The sequence below is a fragment of the Nanorana parkeri genome, unplaced genomic scaffold, assembly GCF_000935625.1.
Source record: "Nanorana parkeri isolate BGI_ZX_2015 unplaced genomic scaffold, ASM93562v1 scaffold300, whole genome shotgun sequence".
Classification (NCBI taxonomy): Eukaryota; Metazoa; Chordata; class Amphibia; order Anura; family Dicroglossidae; genus Nanorana; species Nanorana parkeri.
In genome coordinates this window covers 584270-599919 of record NW_017306568.1, presented here as the reverse complement: position 1 = coordinate 599919, position 15650 = coordinate 584270, and the positions used below count along the sequence as shown (strand labels likewise).

The following is a 15650-nucleotide window of genomic DNA, read 5'->3' as shown; positions in this document are numbered from 1 at the left end:
AATCCAGAGACATCCTCATAGGACTCTGTGCAGTGGCTAGTGGGAGGGCGGCACAGGGTGCTGTATATGAAAACATCACAGCACCCGGCCTCAGAACTCCTTTCAAGACATCTCAGTCCTAATGCAAGCAGTGGGCTGGCCGTTGGGAGGAGTCATGCCAATATCAAAAAGTCATGAATGGGAAGAGGAGGAGTGGACGTTCCTAGGAAGACTAGACATGAAGACCACCATAGGAAACACCTCCATGTGATGCTGAGCCTCTATGATTGAATTAACTGAAATACAATGAATGAGAGGGATGTGCCAGGGACTGGGGAGGAAAGTGCTAGATGATTCTGGATGTCCTCCAACCAGGAAATTAGGAAGGTTCTATCTGATTTGCTTCTAAGGCAAATTGTGAGAATGTTTTGTATAGCCGGGTACAGAGGCATCCTGAGACATCCTCACCTCACTGAGAGTCCTCGAAATGTGGCTCCATTCAAGCAAATCAAGATGGGGGAGGTGGTTGAGGTGCGCTGTGCATGAGTAGGAAGTCTTGAAAACTCCAACCGGTTGAAGAATAATAACAACACCTACCTGGTAGAAGACCGAATTAGCTGAGGAGGTCCCCCTTGCCCCTCTTGTCCCGCACCCCTGGGAGTGGAGACAGGGAGTGAGAATACAAAGAGTTGCAAGTGTGCCAAGAGGTGTGCAGACACCATGCCAAGTCCAGGAGCAGATCCAGTAGAAGGTGAGACAGGTACAAGGTGAAGCCAGGCGGTCAACGTGGTGCCAAGACCGAGAGCAGAAGCGTGGTCATATGAGCCATGGGTCACACAGGTCGGGCAGGGAAGTACAATGGCAGAAGATAGAGGTCGAATCCAGGAACAGGCAGAGGTCAAGAGCAGACAGCGATCAGGCGAAGTCAAAGGCAATCCGGGTCAAACACAAAGAGATAGCAAACAAGCAGACTAACAGGAGCAAAGCACATTATACTGACTGAAAGAACGTTCAGCAATTGTAAGCAGGGCAAGCTGGTTTATATAGGCCCATCTTTCAGGGGAACCTCGGCAGATCCTGTGCGCCGGCCGTCAGCATGTATTTGCACGTACAGTACGTGCACCTGCGCACTAGCGCGTTTACCGAAAATGCAGAAGACAGGACCATGCGCATGTGCAGTATCGCATGTGCAGCCGGCCATATGCTTACAACACCCATGGTGAGGGGTGCGGCTATTACTCAGCTCTGCCAGCACAGAGCGTAGGAGTGGAAGAGCAGTAAGCAGTATTTTCAAATAAACTAACAATCACAACATTTTCGGACGAATAAAAAAGTATGAGACTTCTTTTGGACTTTCCCATTTACCAGGAATGAGAGGCAAGAATGTATGAATATTATTACACAGCCTTGTTATGTCCTGGTTCATTATCCTTGGGGCCCATGGGTGCTTAAGGCCAACATGAGAGAGCTTTCACAGATTTGCCCTACACTTGGTGTGCGCAGATCAGGGTCATGTAGACTGAATGTGAATGTTTATGGAAGAATGTTTTAAGGTGTGTGTACCTGTGAGAGGTAGAAAGTGTTCAGCAGGTTTTATGGTTCTCATTTCTTGCAGTTGGCTCACTGATATTGGTGTGCTTTTCTTCCCATAAGGCAGTGGAGAACCTTACATTTGATAGCATCCTCTAAGCAGTAGAGCATGATAATTTTTTGTACTTCCTCAAAGGGAAAACCGTCCTGTTATGTTGATTCTGTGTACAGCAGTAGAAGAACCGTGATGTCACGGGAGAGGAGCCTATGATCATGGCAGAGTTAGGTGAATTTAAGTGCTGTCTTGAGCGGCATCAAGGGAACACTTGTACCCTACTAAGGTCTCCCATTACGCAAAAGCAGCTCTTAGTGCTTCAGTAAGTACCACCATAGGCCACATTCCCAATTCTGACAGCAGAACTTGAGGAACAGAGGGAAAAAAACATGGTGCAGTAAGAAACAAAATAACCTTGGTGCCACATTCACGGGCGCGCATTTGCTTTACAGACAGCGCCGGTGGTGAACTTAAAACAATAGCTTCACAAATGCTACGGCTTTGTACAAGCACAATGCAGAAGATGCCACTCTCGTCCCGAAGCCTTCCATGTGTTCCGCCATTGTCTGAAGTTGTGCATTTGCGTCATCGACTGCTTAATGAGCTCAGGGTTAATGTATGTGGGAACATAGCACTTGTTGCTCATACAGATGTAGCTATGATTGAATGAACAAATGTTGGGACGCGAGCTCATCGTCTATGCGCAGCTTTGATGTATAATATAATATATATATATATATATATATATATATATATATATATATATATATACACACCGATCAGCCATAAAATTATGACCACCCCCCTAATATTGAGTAGGTCCCCCTTTCCCTGACCCGTCAAGGCATGGACTCCACTAGATGTAAACAGATAAATCTGCGCTTCTGGAGAGAGGTGGTAGTTAGAATAAATGAATTAATAAAATATGTGTGAATAAATATAATAACAATGTAATAAAACCCGAAGCTGCTCTGAAAAGGGATAAATCCTAGTATGATCGAAAAAAATAAATATATGTGCAAAAAGTGAACAATATGTTTTCTGGCGAGGCCAGTCTAAAACCTAATAAAGTGTGTGAAACAGAACTCACTACAAATGAACACAAACACTCTAACCATGGTGCACTAGACAATTATAACAAAAAAAAAATCCATTCCAATGAATTAAATAGACGAAAAAGTATTTAAAAACATCAAAAAAGTGTCCAATAAGAAAAAAATCCAGGTGAGCGGTGGATTCCGTGTGCAAATATACAAATGTGCAAAAATAGCAGTGTACTTGAAGTTGATCCGAACTGCCCCTCTCGGGTGGGTACTTACCAAAAGGAAGTAGGTAAGAAGCTCTTAGTAAGTTATACCGTGATTAGGATTTAGCACAGACGTGTTCTCTGCGAGTCCCGGCAGCTGAAACAATTGATTTTCTCCTCTATGCCGTTGGCTATAGCTCAAGGATGAGGAGTCCAATCTTTTCTGATAAGAAATGCTTTGCCGTTTATCACGCAGAGTTTTTTAGGGATGAATAAAAGAAGAAGAAAGAACCTTCATTGCGCAATATATAAAGCCATAGATTCTGAAGGTGTGCTGTGGTATCTGGCACCAAGCCGTCAGTAGCAGATCCTTTAAGTCCTGTAAGTTGTGAGGTGCGGCCTCCATGGATCAGACTTGTTTTTCGAGCACATCCCACAGATGCTCGATTGAATTGATATCTGGTACCTACACTGCTTGAGTTAAAAGAGAACTATGGGGTAAGTGTTTTTCCCCATTCTTCTCTTTAGGGTCACGGGAGGGCATATACTAACCTCCTCCCGCGACCCAAAACTATTGCTATTGCCCGCAAAATCATTCACCTCATGGTTCTCCTTTCAATAAAAAAATTAAATGATGTATTAGTGAACACAGAGCTGCATTCATTTATGTCTTTGATATCCATAGGGAGCCTGGCTTTATTTAGTTTAAATCTTGCACCTCATTGAGTGTCCGCTGGAAAACACCTTGTGTGATATGATGACATAGTGACATCAATACGGCTGTTGCGAGGATAATGATGTCACCATGCTGTCTGCGGGTACGTCATTGGCCACTGTCCCACCGCTGAACCGTCTGCACAATTCAACAGAATCAATGTGATAGAATGCAGGCATATAAATGAGCATTATGTAGTTAAATGTCATGAAAATGCTGCCTTCCTATTGAAAAACATGGAAATGATCATAGAAATGATGTATCTTTTTTTTCTTCTTCATCCTATAGGATGCGTCAATAGCTCACAGATTTCACATGATGCGTGAAAAACATCCAGAAAAGTTCAACAGTAGGTAAGACGTGAAGACAAACTTTCAAATTCTATCTAAATATTTCTGTATGTTTTGTTTAAAGAACCATTAGAGCCAAAAGTCATATTGTATCTATAGGTGTAGACTGGTGGACTAAGTCACCCCTGGCTTCCTATATGTCAATCAGAGAGATCACTCTGCCATTATTCCCAACTCTGTTCCTGTACAATTGGGAGTTTTGTGTGTTTAGTCTTTTCTCTCTTACATTCTCCATACTACAAACAGATAACAAAAATGTGTAAACAGATATAAAGACCTAGGAACCATGAGCTTCTAATTCACTCTAATGCATTTTGATGTGTGAAACTAAGTTTTTTTGTTTCAACATTTTGGCAAAATTTCTTGAAAGGGTTTCTAAACCCTCCCGTGTTTTTGCATATATATATATATATATAAAGGCTAGCAAGCAGTAGATATATGCAAAAAGTTAGAAAAAAAAAAGCTTTAACAGCGGTTTAAACTTACCCCGTCTTCACCGTGCGCTCCCGTCCGAAAATCCGAAACTGCCTCGGGCGGCCGCAAAGCATCTTGGGGCGGGCGCATGCACAGTTCGGATTTTCGTCCGGGAGACGAAGAGAGACGCAAGGCAAGTCTATGGACACGTGCGCCCGCCTTGCAGACACTGTGGGACAGGAAAGTGCCAGCTAGAGGGACAGATGAAATCAGGAAAGAAGATCATATTAAGAGGCATCATTTAAGGTAAGTGCTGACATTAACATTGGGGGGAGGGGGAAAAATGTACTTTAATGTCACTTTAAGTCATTTAGAGTAATTTGCCAACTTTTTGCAGAAGTATGTTGTGGGGGCATGAGGGGGCGTGACAGTCCATTGAAGTGAATGGTACCGTAGCCACGCCCTCCGGCCGCAATGCGGTCGGCCACACGGGAACGCAAGGCACATTATGCCTGCGGTCCGGTCCGAACAAAATGCGGGAAGCACTATGTGCCTTGCATTCCCGCGCGGCCAATCGCATTGCAGCCGGAGGGCGTGGCTACGGTGCCACTCATTTTAATGGACCGGCATGCCCCCTCCAGCCCCACAACATAGTGAGCCGGCCACAATGCGATGCAGTGTGTTCTGGCCAGAATCGGGCCGGAGCGCACTGCATCTGGTGTGAATGAGGCCTTATACGTAACATCTAAAGATGCCCATACACCTTACAACCATCGACTTTCGTTGTGCGATGGTTGTAAGGTAATTCAAATCTTGTACGATCTGCCCATCTTGGACAGGCAGATTGTATTTGCTATCATCGCAAGCCCTCCCCGCTGAGGGGAGGGCTTGCGATGATTCCAATGCTGAGCAGGCAGTGTGCGCTTGACCACACTGGCCCGTTCAGCATTTGTCTTCCGAGCATGCCACTAACCCGCCGAAAATCCTATGTTCTCAGGTTTTCAAGCGTGCTCGAAAGAAAAAAGACGTGCGACCGTATAGTAGAAACAGTCGCACGCCTTCCATACACCTGCCGATTATCGTACGATCGCGGGATCACCCGATAATCAGCAGGTGTATCGTACGATAATCGGCAGGTGTATGGGCACCTTTAGAATCATCTTATGTCTATGGAGAATCGCTGACACAGTTTGGATTCGTGAGGACTTTCACACGCACTGGTGAGAAAAATCAACTGATTACAGCAGAAGTTGTTTTTCAGGGTAAAGTTACGCACCTGCGACATGTAAACGATCTGATTTCCATTGAAACAGAAGACCAACATTTCAGAGTTGACATCGAGGTCTCCTGATTGGATTTTGCATAGGTGAAACCTATCTTTATTTGCTCTTGCAGACGTGTATCAATTCAATGCAAATGACCCGCACTGATTTCTGCGGTGGCAATTCGATCACCAAATAAAATAATAGTTTGAAGTTTATTGTTTTGCATTTTGATGTAGTGCATGCAAATGTCCTTCCTCTCATGCAGTGAAATTATTCTATTATTTGTGACTAATACTATAATGATTAGCCTGATGTGGCAGCATTAGCAAACAGAGAACATGGCAAGCGCTCAATCCATTTCAATACGGCAAAGGAGGTTCACCACGGGAGGGGTCGTTCGCAGGCGCTGGCTGGCATGCCGGATAGTTTATAATCATTTTGCATTTTTCGAGATTTTTTAGATATGTCAGCAGGATTAGATAACAAGAGAGAGAGAGAGATGTGTGCAACTCAGTTTTTTATTTTAACCCCTTAAGGACAAAGGCCTTTTTTTTTTTCTTTTTTTTTTTTACATTTTAAAATCCACATTTTAGGCCTGGAATTACTTAAAATCCCCAAACATTATATATTTTCTGAAAGCCAAGACCCTGCAGAAAAAAATGGTGTCAGATGAAAATTTTTATGTTGCACAACATTAGCGCAACTTATTAAACCCAAATATTTAGTGAAAAATGCACTTAAAGTGACATTAAACCTTCAAATTTTTTAACATAAACCAATACTGTAATGTGTGCCTTACTGTAATCCATGGTTGTTTCCCTTCTCTTTGCTGCTCTTCCTTTTAAATCCTCATGTCTTCTCATGCTGGGGGGAGAACTTCCCTTTGCAGCTGAGTGCCACTTCCTGTAGTTCTGGTGTCTGTGTGAACCTACACACAGACACCATGTATCCATTCCAGAGACAAGGCAGTCTGCTGCAAAACAGAAGTTCTGCCCAGCATGAGAAGAGATACAGATTTAAAAGGAAGAGCAGCAAAGAGAAGGGAAACAACCATGGATTACAGTAAGGCGCACATTACAGTATTGTTTTATGTTAAAAAATCTGAGGGTTTAATGTCACTTTAAGTTACATTTAGTGCCCCAAAACAATTTTTTTAATACAATATAAAAGATGAAGTAAGAACATGTAAATAGATACCCAACATGCCCAGGTTAAAAATTGTGTGTGTTTGTGAAACTGCCACAGAATACAAAGTACCCCAAAAAGTTCATAGACGACTTTTTAAAAGCCCCCACAGGTCATCAGTTTAGAGATACGCATAAATATTGTCCCTAGAATTATTGCTCTCACTCTGGCGTGTGTGGCGATACCCAGCATGTGTAGTAGATATGTGCACTGCCAAAAAATTTGTTTAGTTTCGTTTTAAATTTGGATTTGTGTTATTTCGTTTTTCGCGATTCGGGTGTGAAAGCCAATTCGGATTCGGAATTCGGATTCGGACGAAATTCGTTAGCGGTAGTTCATTCGAACATTCGTTTCGTTTTCGTTTCTTATTCGTTTCGTTAATCCGTTCGTTCATTTGCAGCAAAGTGCCATTCGAGGGGGAAAAATGTTTTTCTTCAACGAACGAAACGAATAAGAAACGAAAATGAAACGAACGTTCGAACTAACTACCGCTACCGAATTTCGGAAACGGAAATTCGGATTTGTTTGCATTCGTTATATCTGGAATTCGGATACATCCGAATGTCCAAATTTCCAAAAATTCGTACGAACTTCGATTCGGAACGAAACGAATCGCACATATCTAATGTGTAGCGCAATCGTCGTTTTTGTACGTAGGCACACCTAACGCGTGTTTATGTGACGGCGTGCATGCTCGCGGAGGCGGGGGGAAAGTTTTTATTATTTTTACATTTATTTTATTTAATATTATTTTTGAAACTTTTTTTGTATTTACTTTAATTGCTATCACATAGGAGGGCTTACAAGCCCCCCATGTGATAGCATATCGTTGGTGACAGGTCCTCAGGTGCTACAGGGGGTCCAAAAGAGCCCTACTATCACCTTTCTACTTTAAATACGTTATTGAAGTGCAGATTGCACTTCAGTAGCTTATTGCTGGGTTTCAGGAGCCCAGAAATGACAGCTATGGGGCCGGAAGTGATGCACTACGTGTACATTCACCGCTCTCCTCCCCAGCCTCCCACCCACACCCGAGATATCGGTCCCGGGCCCGTAGAAGGGGCAGCGGATCCCGGGAAAGAGCCGCCAGACTCACTTCCACTGTAAAGCCGGCTGCCGGCTCTACAATTATGCACACAGTCTGTTTAACCCCTTCAGACTTCATGACGGGACATCAGGTAACGAGAAGGCATGGAGGCAGCGTCCCAGCCAATCAGGAAGCCAGGTGCCGTGTAATGACGCGTTGCCCAGGTTCCTGACTGGCCAGCTTCTCGACCAATCAGGAAGCCGGCCAATGCATCATTTCACGGCGCCCGACTTCCTGATTGGCCAGAAAGCCGGCTCCAAGCCTTCTCGTCACCTGGTGACGAGGGAGCATGGAGACAGCTTCCCTGCTAATCGGGAAGCCGGGTGGCGAGACATTACACGCCGCCTGGCTTCCTTAATGGGACTTCCGGTATAGTTATTCGGTATCGGTGAATACCGGAAAAAAAATGTTGGTACTCGCTCTCGACACCGAAATAACGGTATCGGTACATCCATACCGTATGGTATTTGGGATCCCAATTTCTTAACTGCATTCGGGAGCTTTCCCAATGCAATTTGGAAATTCAGATCCCGAATGCCATACGGGTCTAGTAGATTCAGCTTTAGTATCAATATCTGTATATGGTTTTCTGTGGTATTCGCAACGAATATTCAGAAACTCATCCGAAACTAACGAAAATTCGGATTTTGTCCAGATGCGAAAGCCAAACCAAATTGAATTTCGGATCTGAATCTCGGATCCCGAAATAACGAAATATCCATACTGAAACCAAATTTTTCCGCAGCTTACATGTCTACAGAGTAACATATGAAAGTTGATATGAGATTTTGGTGATTGGGTTTGCTTACGTTCTAAACACAGTTTTCAAGAATTCTGAAGAATAATAAGAAAACTGTAATAATGTTTGCTGACGGCGCTGTAAGTATCCACCAGAGAAAGCGGCTGAGAAAACGAGGGGGACATCTTTAAGTTGGAAAAAAAATTACTTTTTTTTATCTCCAAAGTTTAGCCACTTAGAACTCCATCAGTATATGCAAAATATGAAGCATACAAACGCACAATGAGATGATGAATGGACAGTATGTATGATAAACACGGAATAGATTGAATGCATAATAGACACCTAATTACGATCGTGCGCTTCACAATCAAAATGTATTCATCCGAAATCATTGATGACCTTGCATACAAAGTGAGTCTGAAAGTGGTGATCATCATGTAATAAAAGGAGAAAAAAAACAATGTAGGGATTCCCAGTTCAGATGTTACCAGTTAAGAAAAATTGGGTCTGATTAGCATCTACAAAAAAGCGCTGAATAATGTTAAAACAGATTTTTTTTTTCGTCCTGAAGTTCAAATGACGACTTAGCGATAATCGAGGATCTGCAAGTGAATTTTGTTTTTAAACTTAAATTCTATCTTAAAAAGAACTGTAAAACCAAACCGTGAAAATGTCTTTCAGCAGATCACCGGCGTTTAAAGTCACACTAAATTCAGGAGTTAAACCTTAAAAATGCAGAAGTGAAAATTTAACTAAGTATCCCTTATATTTTGCATATATTATATTTGTCATATTTTCATTATTACAATAATGATGATGACTCCTAAAGTAATGCTAAATTTTGGTGTTAAATCTTAAAAATGCATTCAAGTACCTTAAAGCGGACCTTTACACTCAAAAATTAAATTCTACCAATGCATCCCTCTATGTATGATGATGAATAATAATAACATAGACATGCCAGGTGTAAAATGCTGTGATAGTGAAATATTTACACTTGAAGAGCTTTCACTTCCTGTTTTTAAAGGGCAACATGAGTTCAGTTTGGCAAAGCAATGCACACTGGGATTGCCTTGTCATCAGCAGAGCATTGCTGGGAAATCTCATCTGTAATCTCACGACATCTCAGGGAAAGGCATTTTCCTCCCCTGAGATGATGTGCATGGTCACATGTCCTAGGCACATGCTTAGTCACATGTGCCAGAAATCCAGGAAGTAAAACGAGAGCTAGTCATCTGCCCTTCGGCATGGCCACTGTCACAGGACTGGGGAGGAAAAGAGAAATAGGGTATGCAATAGACATGTGCGAAATTCGGACGAAATTTCAGAAATTCGTAGATTCGGAGCATCTAAATTGCCGAAATAGAACATATCCAAAAACATCCGAAAGCATCCAAATCCGAAATTTTGAATCCAAAATTTTCGGATTTGGAACGAATTTCATCAAAATCCTGTGTGTGCACTGTTAACATTTAAACGGATAAAAACAAATTAAAGTGACATTAAACCCTCAGATTTTTTAACATAAAACAATACTGTAATGTGCGCCTTACTGTAATCAATGGTTTTCCCTTCTCTTTGCTGCTTTCCCTTTTAAATCCTCATGTCTTCTCATGCTGGGCAGAACTTCTGTTTTGCAGCAGACTGCCTTGTCTCTGAAATGGATACATGGTGCCTGTGTGTAGGTTCACAACCTGAGCCAGCACTACATGAAGAGGCACTCAGCTGCAAAGGGAAGTTCTCCACCAGAATGAGAAGACATGAGGATTTAAAAGGAAGAGCAGCAAAGAGAAGGGAAACAACCATGGATTACAGTAAGGCGCACATTACAGTATTGATTTATGTTAAAAAATCTGAGGGTTTAATGTCACTTTAAGAAAAGGATTTTTAATGTCCCTTTAATAGTAAAGACCAGAGCACAGCAACCAGAAATGACAAATGTGCCAATTCTGCTACCCCACCTCAAGTTGAATTTCGAATCGGATCCGAATACGAATCAGATTCCCGAAAAGAAACACATAGGATCCGAATTCCGAAAAACAAAATAAACGAAATCCGAAACGAAATAAAAACACATGTTTAGCCGCTGCACATATCTAGTATGCAAAGAATAGAAAGCCGGCAATTATGCAGAAGTATGTGTTTGTAGATTGTCGTTACTCAACATTTCTAAAGGTGTGTTTGTTGTTATTTTAAAGATGTGGGTAAAGGTTCACTTTAAGGCTGGTACTTGTTTACAGTTTTGTTTCTTTACATAGTTACATAGTTGGTCAGGTTGAAAAAAGACACACGTCCATTGAGTTCAACCTATAGGTTGTAAAGGTGTCTTTCTTGTTATTTTAAAAGATATGGGTAAAGGTCTACTTTAACTATTAACAACAATCTATCTCCTCGGCTGTAGATCCTCAAATCATCTCTGAATTGGGTGCTGGCACTGTCCTTCCTTCTGGAGGGGGGCTACTTTTGTTATCAATTGGCTGTAGATCCTCAAATCATCTCTGAATTGTAGGCATTACTTGCAATAGGAATGACATTTTTGGTGACAATGGTGAGATACTCCCTAACCCATAATTGCTCTAAAGGGATGCTGACACTGCACCTTTCCTCATTACAACACAGAAAGTCCACCAGCTGAATATAATGAACTCAGACCCTCCCATTCAGGGATCAGTTTGCAAATGGTGAAACAAACTGATATTTCTTCAGCACAGAAACAGGTCGCAATCTGCAAAAAAGTTTGTTAGAATCCTTTCATATTGATTACCCAGGGGGATTGCATTTTTTTTCTCAACAAAAGTGGAGTTATGCTTTAAAGGAGAACTATGAGGTGAGGGATTTTCACTCATCCTCATAGTTAGAGCCGACCTGTGACAAAGAAGCTGCCACACGCCGGCTCTATTGATCGGGAAGTGAGCAGAAACATGCACCAATCAGCTCACTTCCCCATCGTCTCCCTGCAGTGAGCGGTGACTGTCAGTCACCACTCACCACAGGGATTCCCCCCTCCCTTCTCCGTGATCCACCAGTGCTCAGTATAGGAATAAATGGGGGAGGGGGTGGGCACAGCTGGCTCTGCCCCTAGATAGGCAGAGCCAGCTGTCACTCACGCAGCTGGGTGGATCGCGACAGTATTGTCGGGATTGGTCCCGGCTGTGGCGCTCTCAGTTCATCGTGATATACTGAGCTTTGGGTCACGGGAGGAGGTTAGTATATGTCCTCCCATGACCCTAAAGAGAACTATGGGAAAAAACACTTACCCCATACTTCTCCTTTAAAGTAAAATGATGGCCTCCTATTTAAAATAAAATATGTGCTGCAACACTTAATTACAAGTACATAAGTACAGGCTGGCAGCTAGCATGTGTACTAAGCCATTCAGCTCTGTACAGTCTATGAGGCTCGCTCCTTGGGGTCACTTAGCAGGTGTCAGAGCCACCTACCAAGCACCCAGTGGAACCAGTCCCAACACAGTGAACTAGTAGAATGTCTCTGAATGATAGACAGCTGCCACTAAAAATACATAAAAATATATTTACAGCGTATTTTATCTTGATAATATATTTACTATGTAATGGAAGTTTAAAAGAAAAAGTGACCTTGTCCATTCGTTGACAACCGATTTTTGGGCAACCTACTGAACTTTAGCTGTGGCAGATTGGCGTCTACAACCCTGCGAGCTGTGTGCATGAAATAGGCAAATCATATTTCTCCAATATCTTCTATGAAGTTTGCATACTGAGTTCATAGTATACTCTACATTGTGTTATTAAGCAAATTCCAGGATCCAATCTACAGAAGAATATTTGATTGCATTTACATATCAGTCATACATAAAGTACTTTTCACTAAAAAGGGGCATTACACATCTCCCAAAAATGTACTTTTGTCTATCGAAAGAATGATGTAATCATTGTACATCTTTCTATTATGTAGGTTTACTTAAAGGAGAACTATGAGGTGAGTGAAAATCACTCACCTCATAGTTCTAGCCGACCTGCGACAATGAAACTGTCACACGTCGGCTTTATAGATCGGGCAGTGAGCGAACACATACCGTCGCTCGCTCACTCTTCGATCATGTCCCTGAAGAGAGAGCCGTGACTGTCACTCATGGCTCCCTTCAGGGATTCCCCCCCTCCCCGCTCCTCCAGCGCTGACTGGTGGAACGGACGGGGGGCGGGTACAGCTGGCTCTGCCTCTAGATAGGCAGAGCCAGCTGTCAATCACGCAGCTGGGTGGATCTCGACAGTAATGTCGGGATCTGTCCCGGCTGCAGCGGTCTCAGTTTACCGCGAGCCGTAGCTCGAGATATATTGAGCATTGGGTCACAGGAGGACGCTAGTGTATGTCCTCCCGTCACTCTTCGAAGAACTATAGGGAAAAACAATGACCCCATAGTTCTCCTTTAAAGCCGAATTCCAGGTAGATGTAAAGGATACAAATTAATGCAGCTCTTTATTCATTTACACATTTGTGTTTGTATTTTTCGAGATGGGGGGGGGTGCTGCAGCTTCTAATGCACAGTGTGCAGTGAAATCAGAGGAAGCAATTTCAGTCCAGGAAAGGAGACGGTACAACTGTGCATGGCTGATATAATGCACACACAAGCACGGCACGATAATATGCCTTACAAGAACAAATACCTGGCAGCAGCCCACATGTTACAGCCCTTTATAATGCTTTTTATTCCAAGGCTCTTCTAATTGGTAGCTCTGCTCAGGGTCAGTGTGTACAGTCTATTGTATTCTCTGCACAGACACCCAGAAATATTCATGAATCATGACAGAGGACAATTACTATTAATGCGGTCCTGTTGTCTGGGGACGGGTGTGTTTTGCTCTTCACTTCCTGCTGTGTTTTGGAAAATACAATAAATGCCTCTTTATAATTAAAGACTTCCAGGGATCTGTCGTCCAAAGGCCACTTTCAGCAGAAAAAAAAATGGCATCTTTCCTCTGAAGACCAAATTTCACTTTTTTGTCTATGATTATATATTAAAGGGGTTGTCATCTTACCTGTACCTTGTCCCAGTCCCCCTTGAGTCACTATCTAATTAATATATTATGGTTCCATGTTGTTCTCCCAGTATTTTGTCTTATTGTTGTTGATTTGGCACTGTTGGCAGCTGGAGCAGGACAATTTCTCTGAGGCCGGAGTTTAGCCACGCACTCAGCCAGCTGATTAGGATGTTATTTCACGCAAGGTAAATGCTGCTTCATTCTGGGACATGCAGGCAGGGCCGGTGCAAAGATTTTTGCCTACACAGGTGAAGGTGCATTTTTTTACGCACCGGTTCCCCTTCCCTGGTGCCCTCAAGTGGTTGCTTTTGTAGCCTTAAGTTAGCGCTGGCACTGCACACAGCACCCCTCTACACACACAGAGCACCCCTCACCTGGACTGCGCTCTTCCATCTATGTACCGGGCTGGATATGGCCCTCAGCCCTCCGCAGTAGATCTCCAGGTCCCACCACCTTATGGCCACTCCTCCTCATCTCTGGTCGCCTCGACCAGATCTCGGTACCTCTCTTAAACCATCAGTCTCAGCTCCTACTTCTGCTCGATTTCAGCCTTCACCTTCCTCTCCAGGACACTCCTCCTCCATGCTGTGCATCTTGAACAAGGTCCCACATTTCAGGCAGCCTGCCCATCGCCATCTCTGACAGCTTGGCCCAGAAGGCTAGACAGACCACTAATCCTGGCACACCGTGTGTGGGTAGCTCTGAGCCAGTCTACTGACAGGCCGGCGCAGGGCATCATGGGAATTGTAGTCTGGAGGGGAGGACAGGTGCAAGGATTTTTGCTTACACAGGAGAAGGCGCATTTTTGCCATTACCTCCCCCCGATGCCCTCAGGTGGCTGCCCATGCAGCCTTACGCTACCACCGGCCCTGCATGCAGGATATAGAATGTATTTCCATTTTAACCCAAGGACAAACATTTCATATTTTGCAGCTTCATTCGTTTTCTTCCTTTAGGCTATTGTGCCCTATATTTTCAATTGGTGATCCTGTACATAGCACACTTTCTGTTCTAGGGTGACAGCACTCACTCACTGGGCTGCTGTGTCTATGGAGCAGAAGCAATGCCACCCTAGAGCAGGAGGTGTGTTAGGACTAAAGAACACACTACTTGTGTCCATAACATTGTAGGGGGGGTTGTAGTATACAGAAAGAGGTGATGCACATAATAACAGTGTAGAACAGTTCAGAAAAGCATCTAGCAGGATCAACAGGCACTTTTCAAACAGATATAACCAAACGCCCTACACTGGTATATCTAACAGACCAAAAGGGTCTTTTAAACTCAAAAACTATCACCTGTTAGCCCCTCCTCCCCAACATTGCAAAGGAAAAAAAAAAGCAACAAAATGTAAAGTTACTCACCTTAGACTCCAACTTCTGACTGCCTCCCTAAGGTGCTGATGATACCTTAGGGCTTTCTCGCTGCCTCCCCGGAGACATGGGGATCCCAGAGAATGTGCTCATAGTCTTACTTCAATGTTCCTATTACTGCAGTTTTTTAAGGTGTATAAATATAACTGTGCAGTCTAATAGGACCCAGAGTTCTCAGTAATCAGTGCTCAGTAAGAAAGCCAGTCAGACAAGACCCTCTCCTTCTCCATGTGAGGACATGTACTGAGGTGTGTGTCTGCTACTCATCTCTGCCAGCACAGAACACTGGAAGGCGAAGTGCAGGAAGCTGCATTTTCCACTAAGAGAAAAGGGTATTTTAAAGTATTCTAAAAAACTGTCACAAATAAAAACCATGCAAAAGGTACATGAGTATAAAGAGGTATAAACAAAAACTGGGCTTTAACTCCTTGCTACAGGCCCTTTAAGTGGGCCATGATACAGGAGGCCAGTAGAAGGTGACTGGATGAACTGTGATGTAATCAGGAGCTCATTCTACCATATTCCCATCATGAGTAGGAGACCGCGAGCTGACAGAGATGGCTTGGTCACAGTTCCGGGGCACCAATTGAGTGTGCCTCCAAAACAACAGAGTAAGGCAAACGCATGACCACGGAGAGTTGAAGGGAATAACATTAATTATCTCATAACAATGGCACCTGGAAATGGGGGG

General features: G+C 43.3%; 1 protein-coding gene across 1 annotated transcript in view; it reads left to right on the top strand.

The window, feature by feature from the left end:
• The window catches only part of DGKB (diacylglycerol kinase beta), a 374677-nt gene that overhangs the window by 217526 nt on the left and 141501 nt on the right, over positions 1-15650 (top strand). The window contains exon 23 of the mRNA XM_018557729.1: positions 3814-3878. Within this exon, the coding sequence (XP_018413231.1) occupies positions 3814-3878 (65 nt within the window). The remainder of the gene's footprint in view (positions 1-3813; positions 3879-15650) is intronic.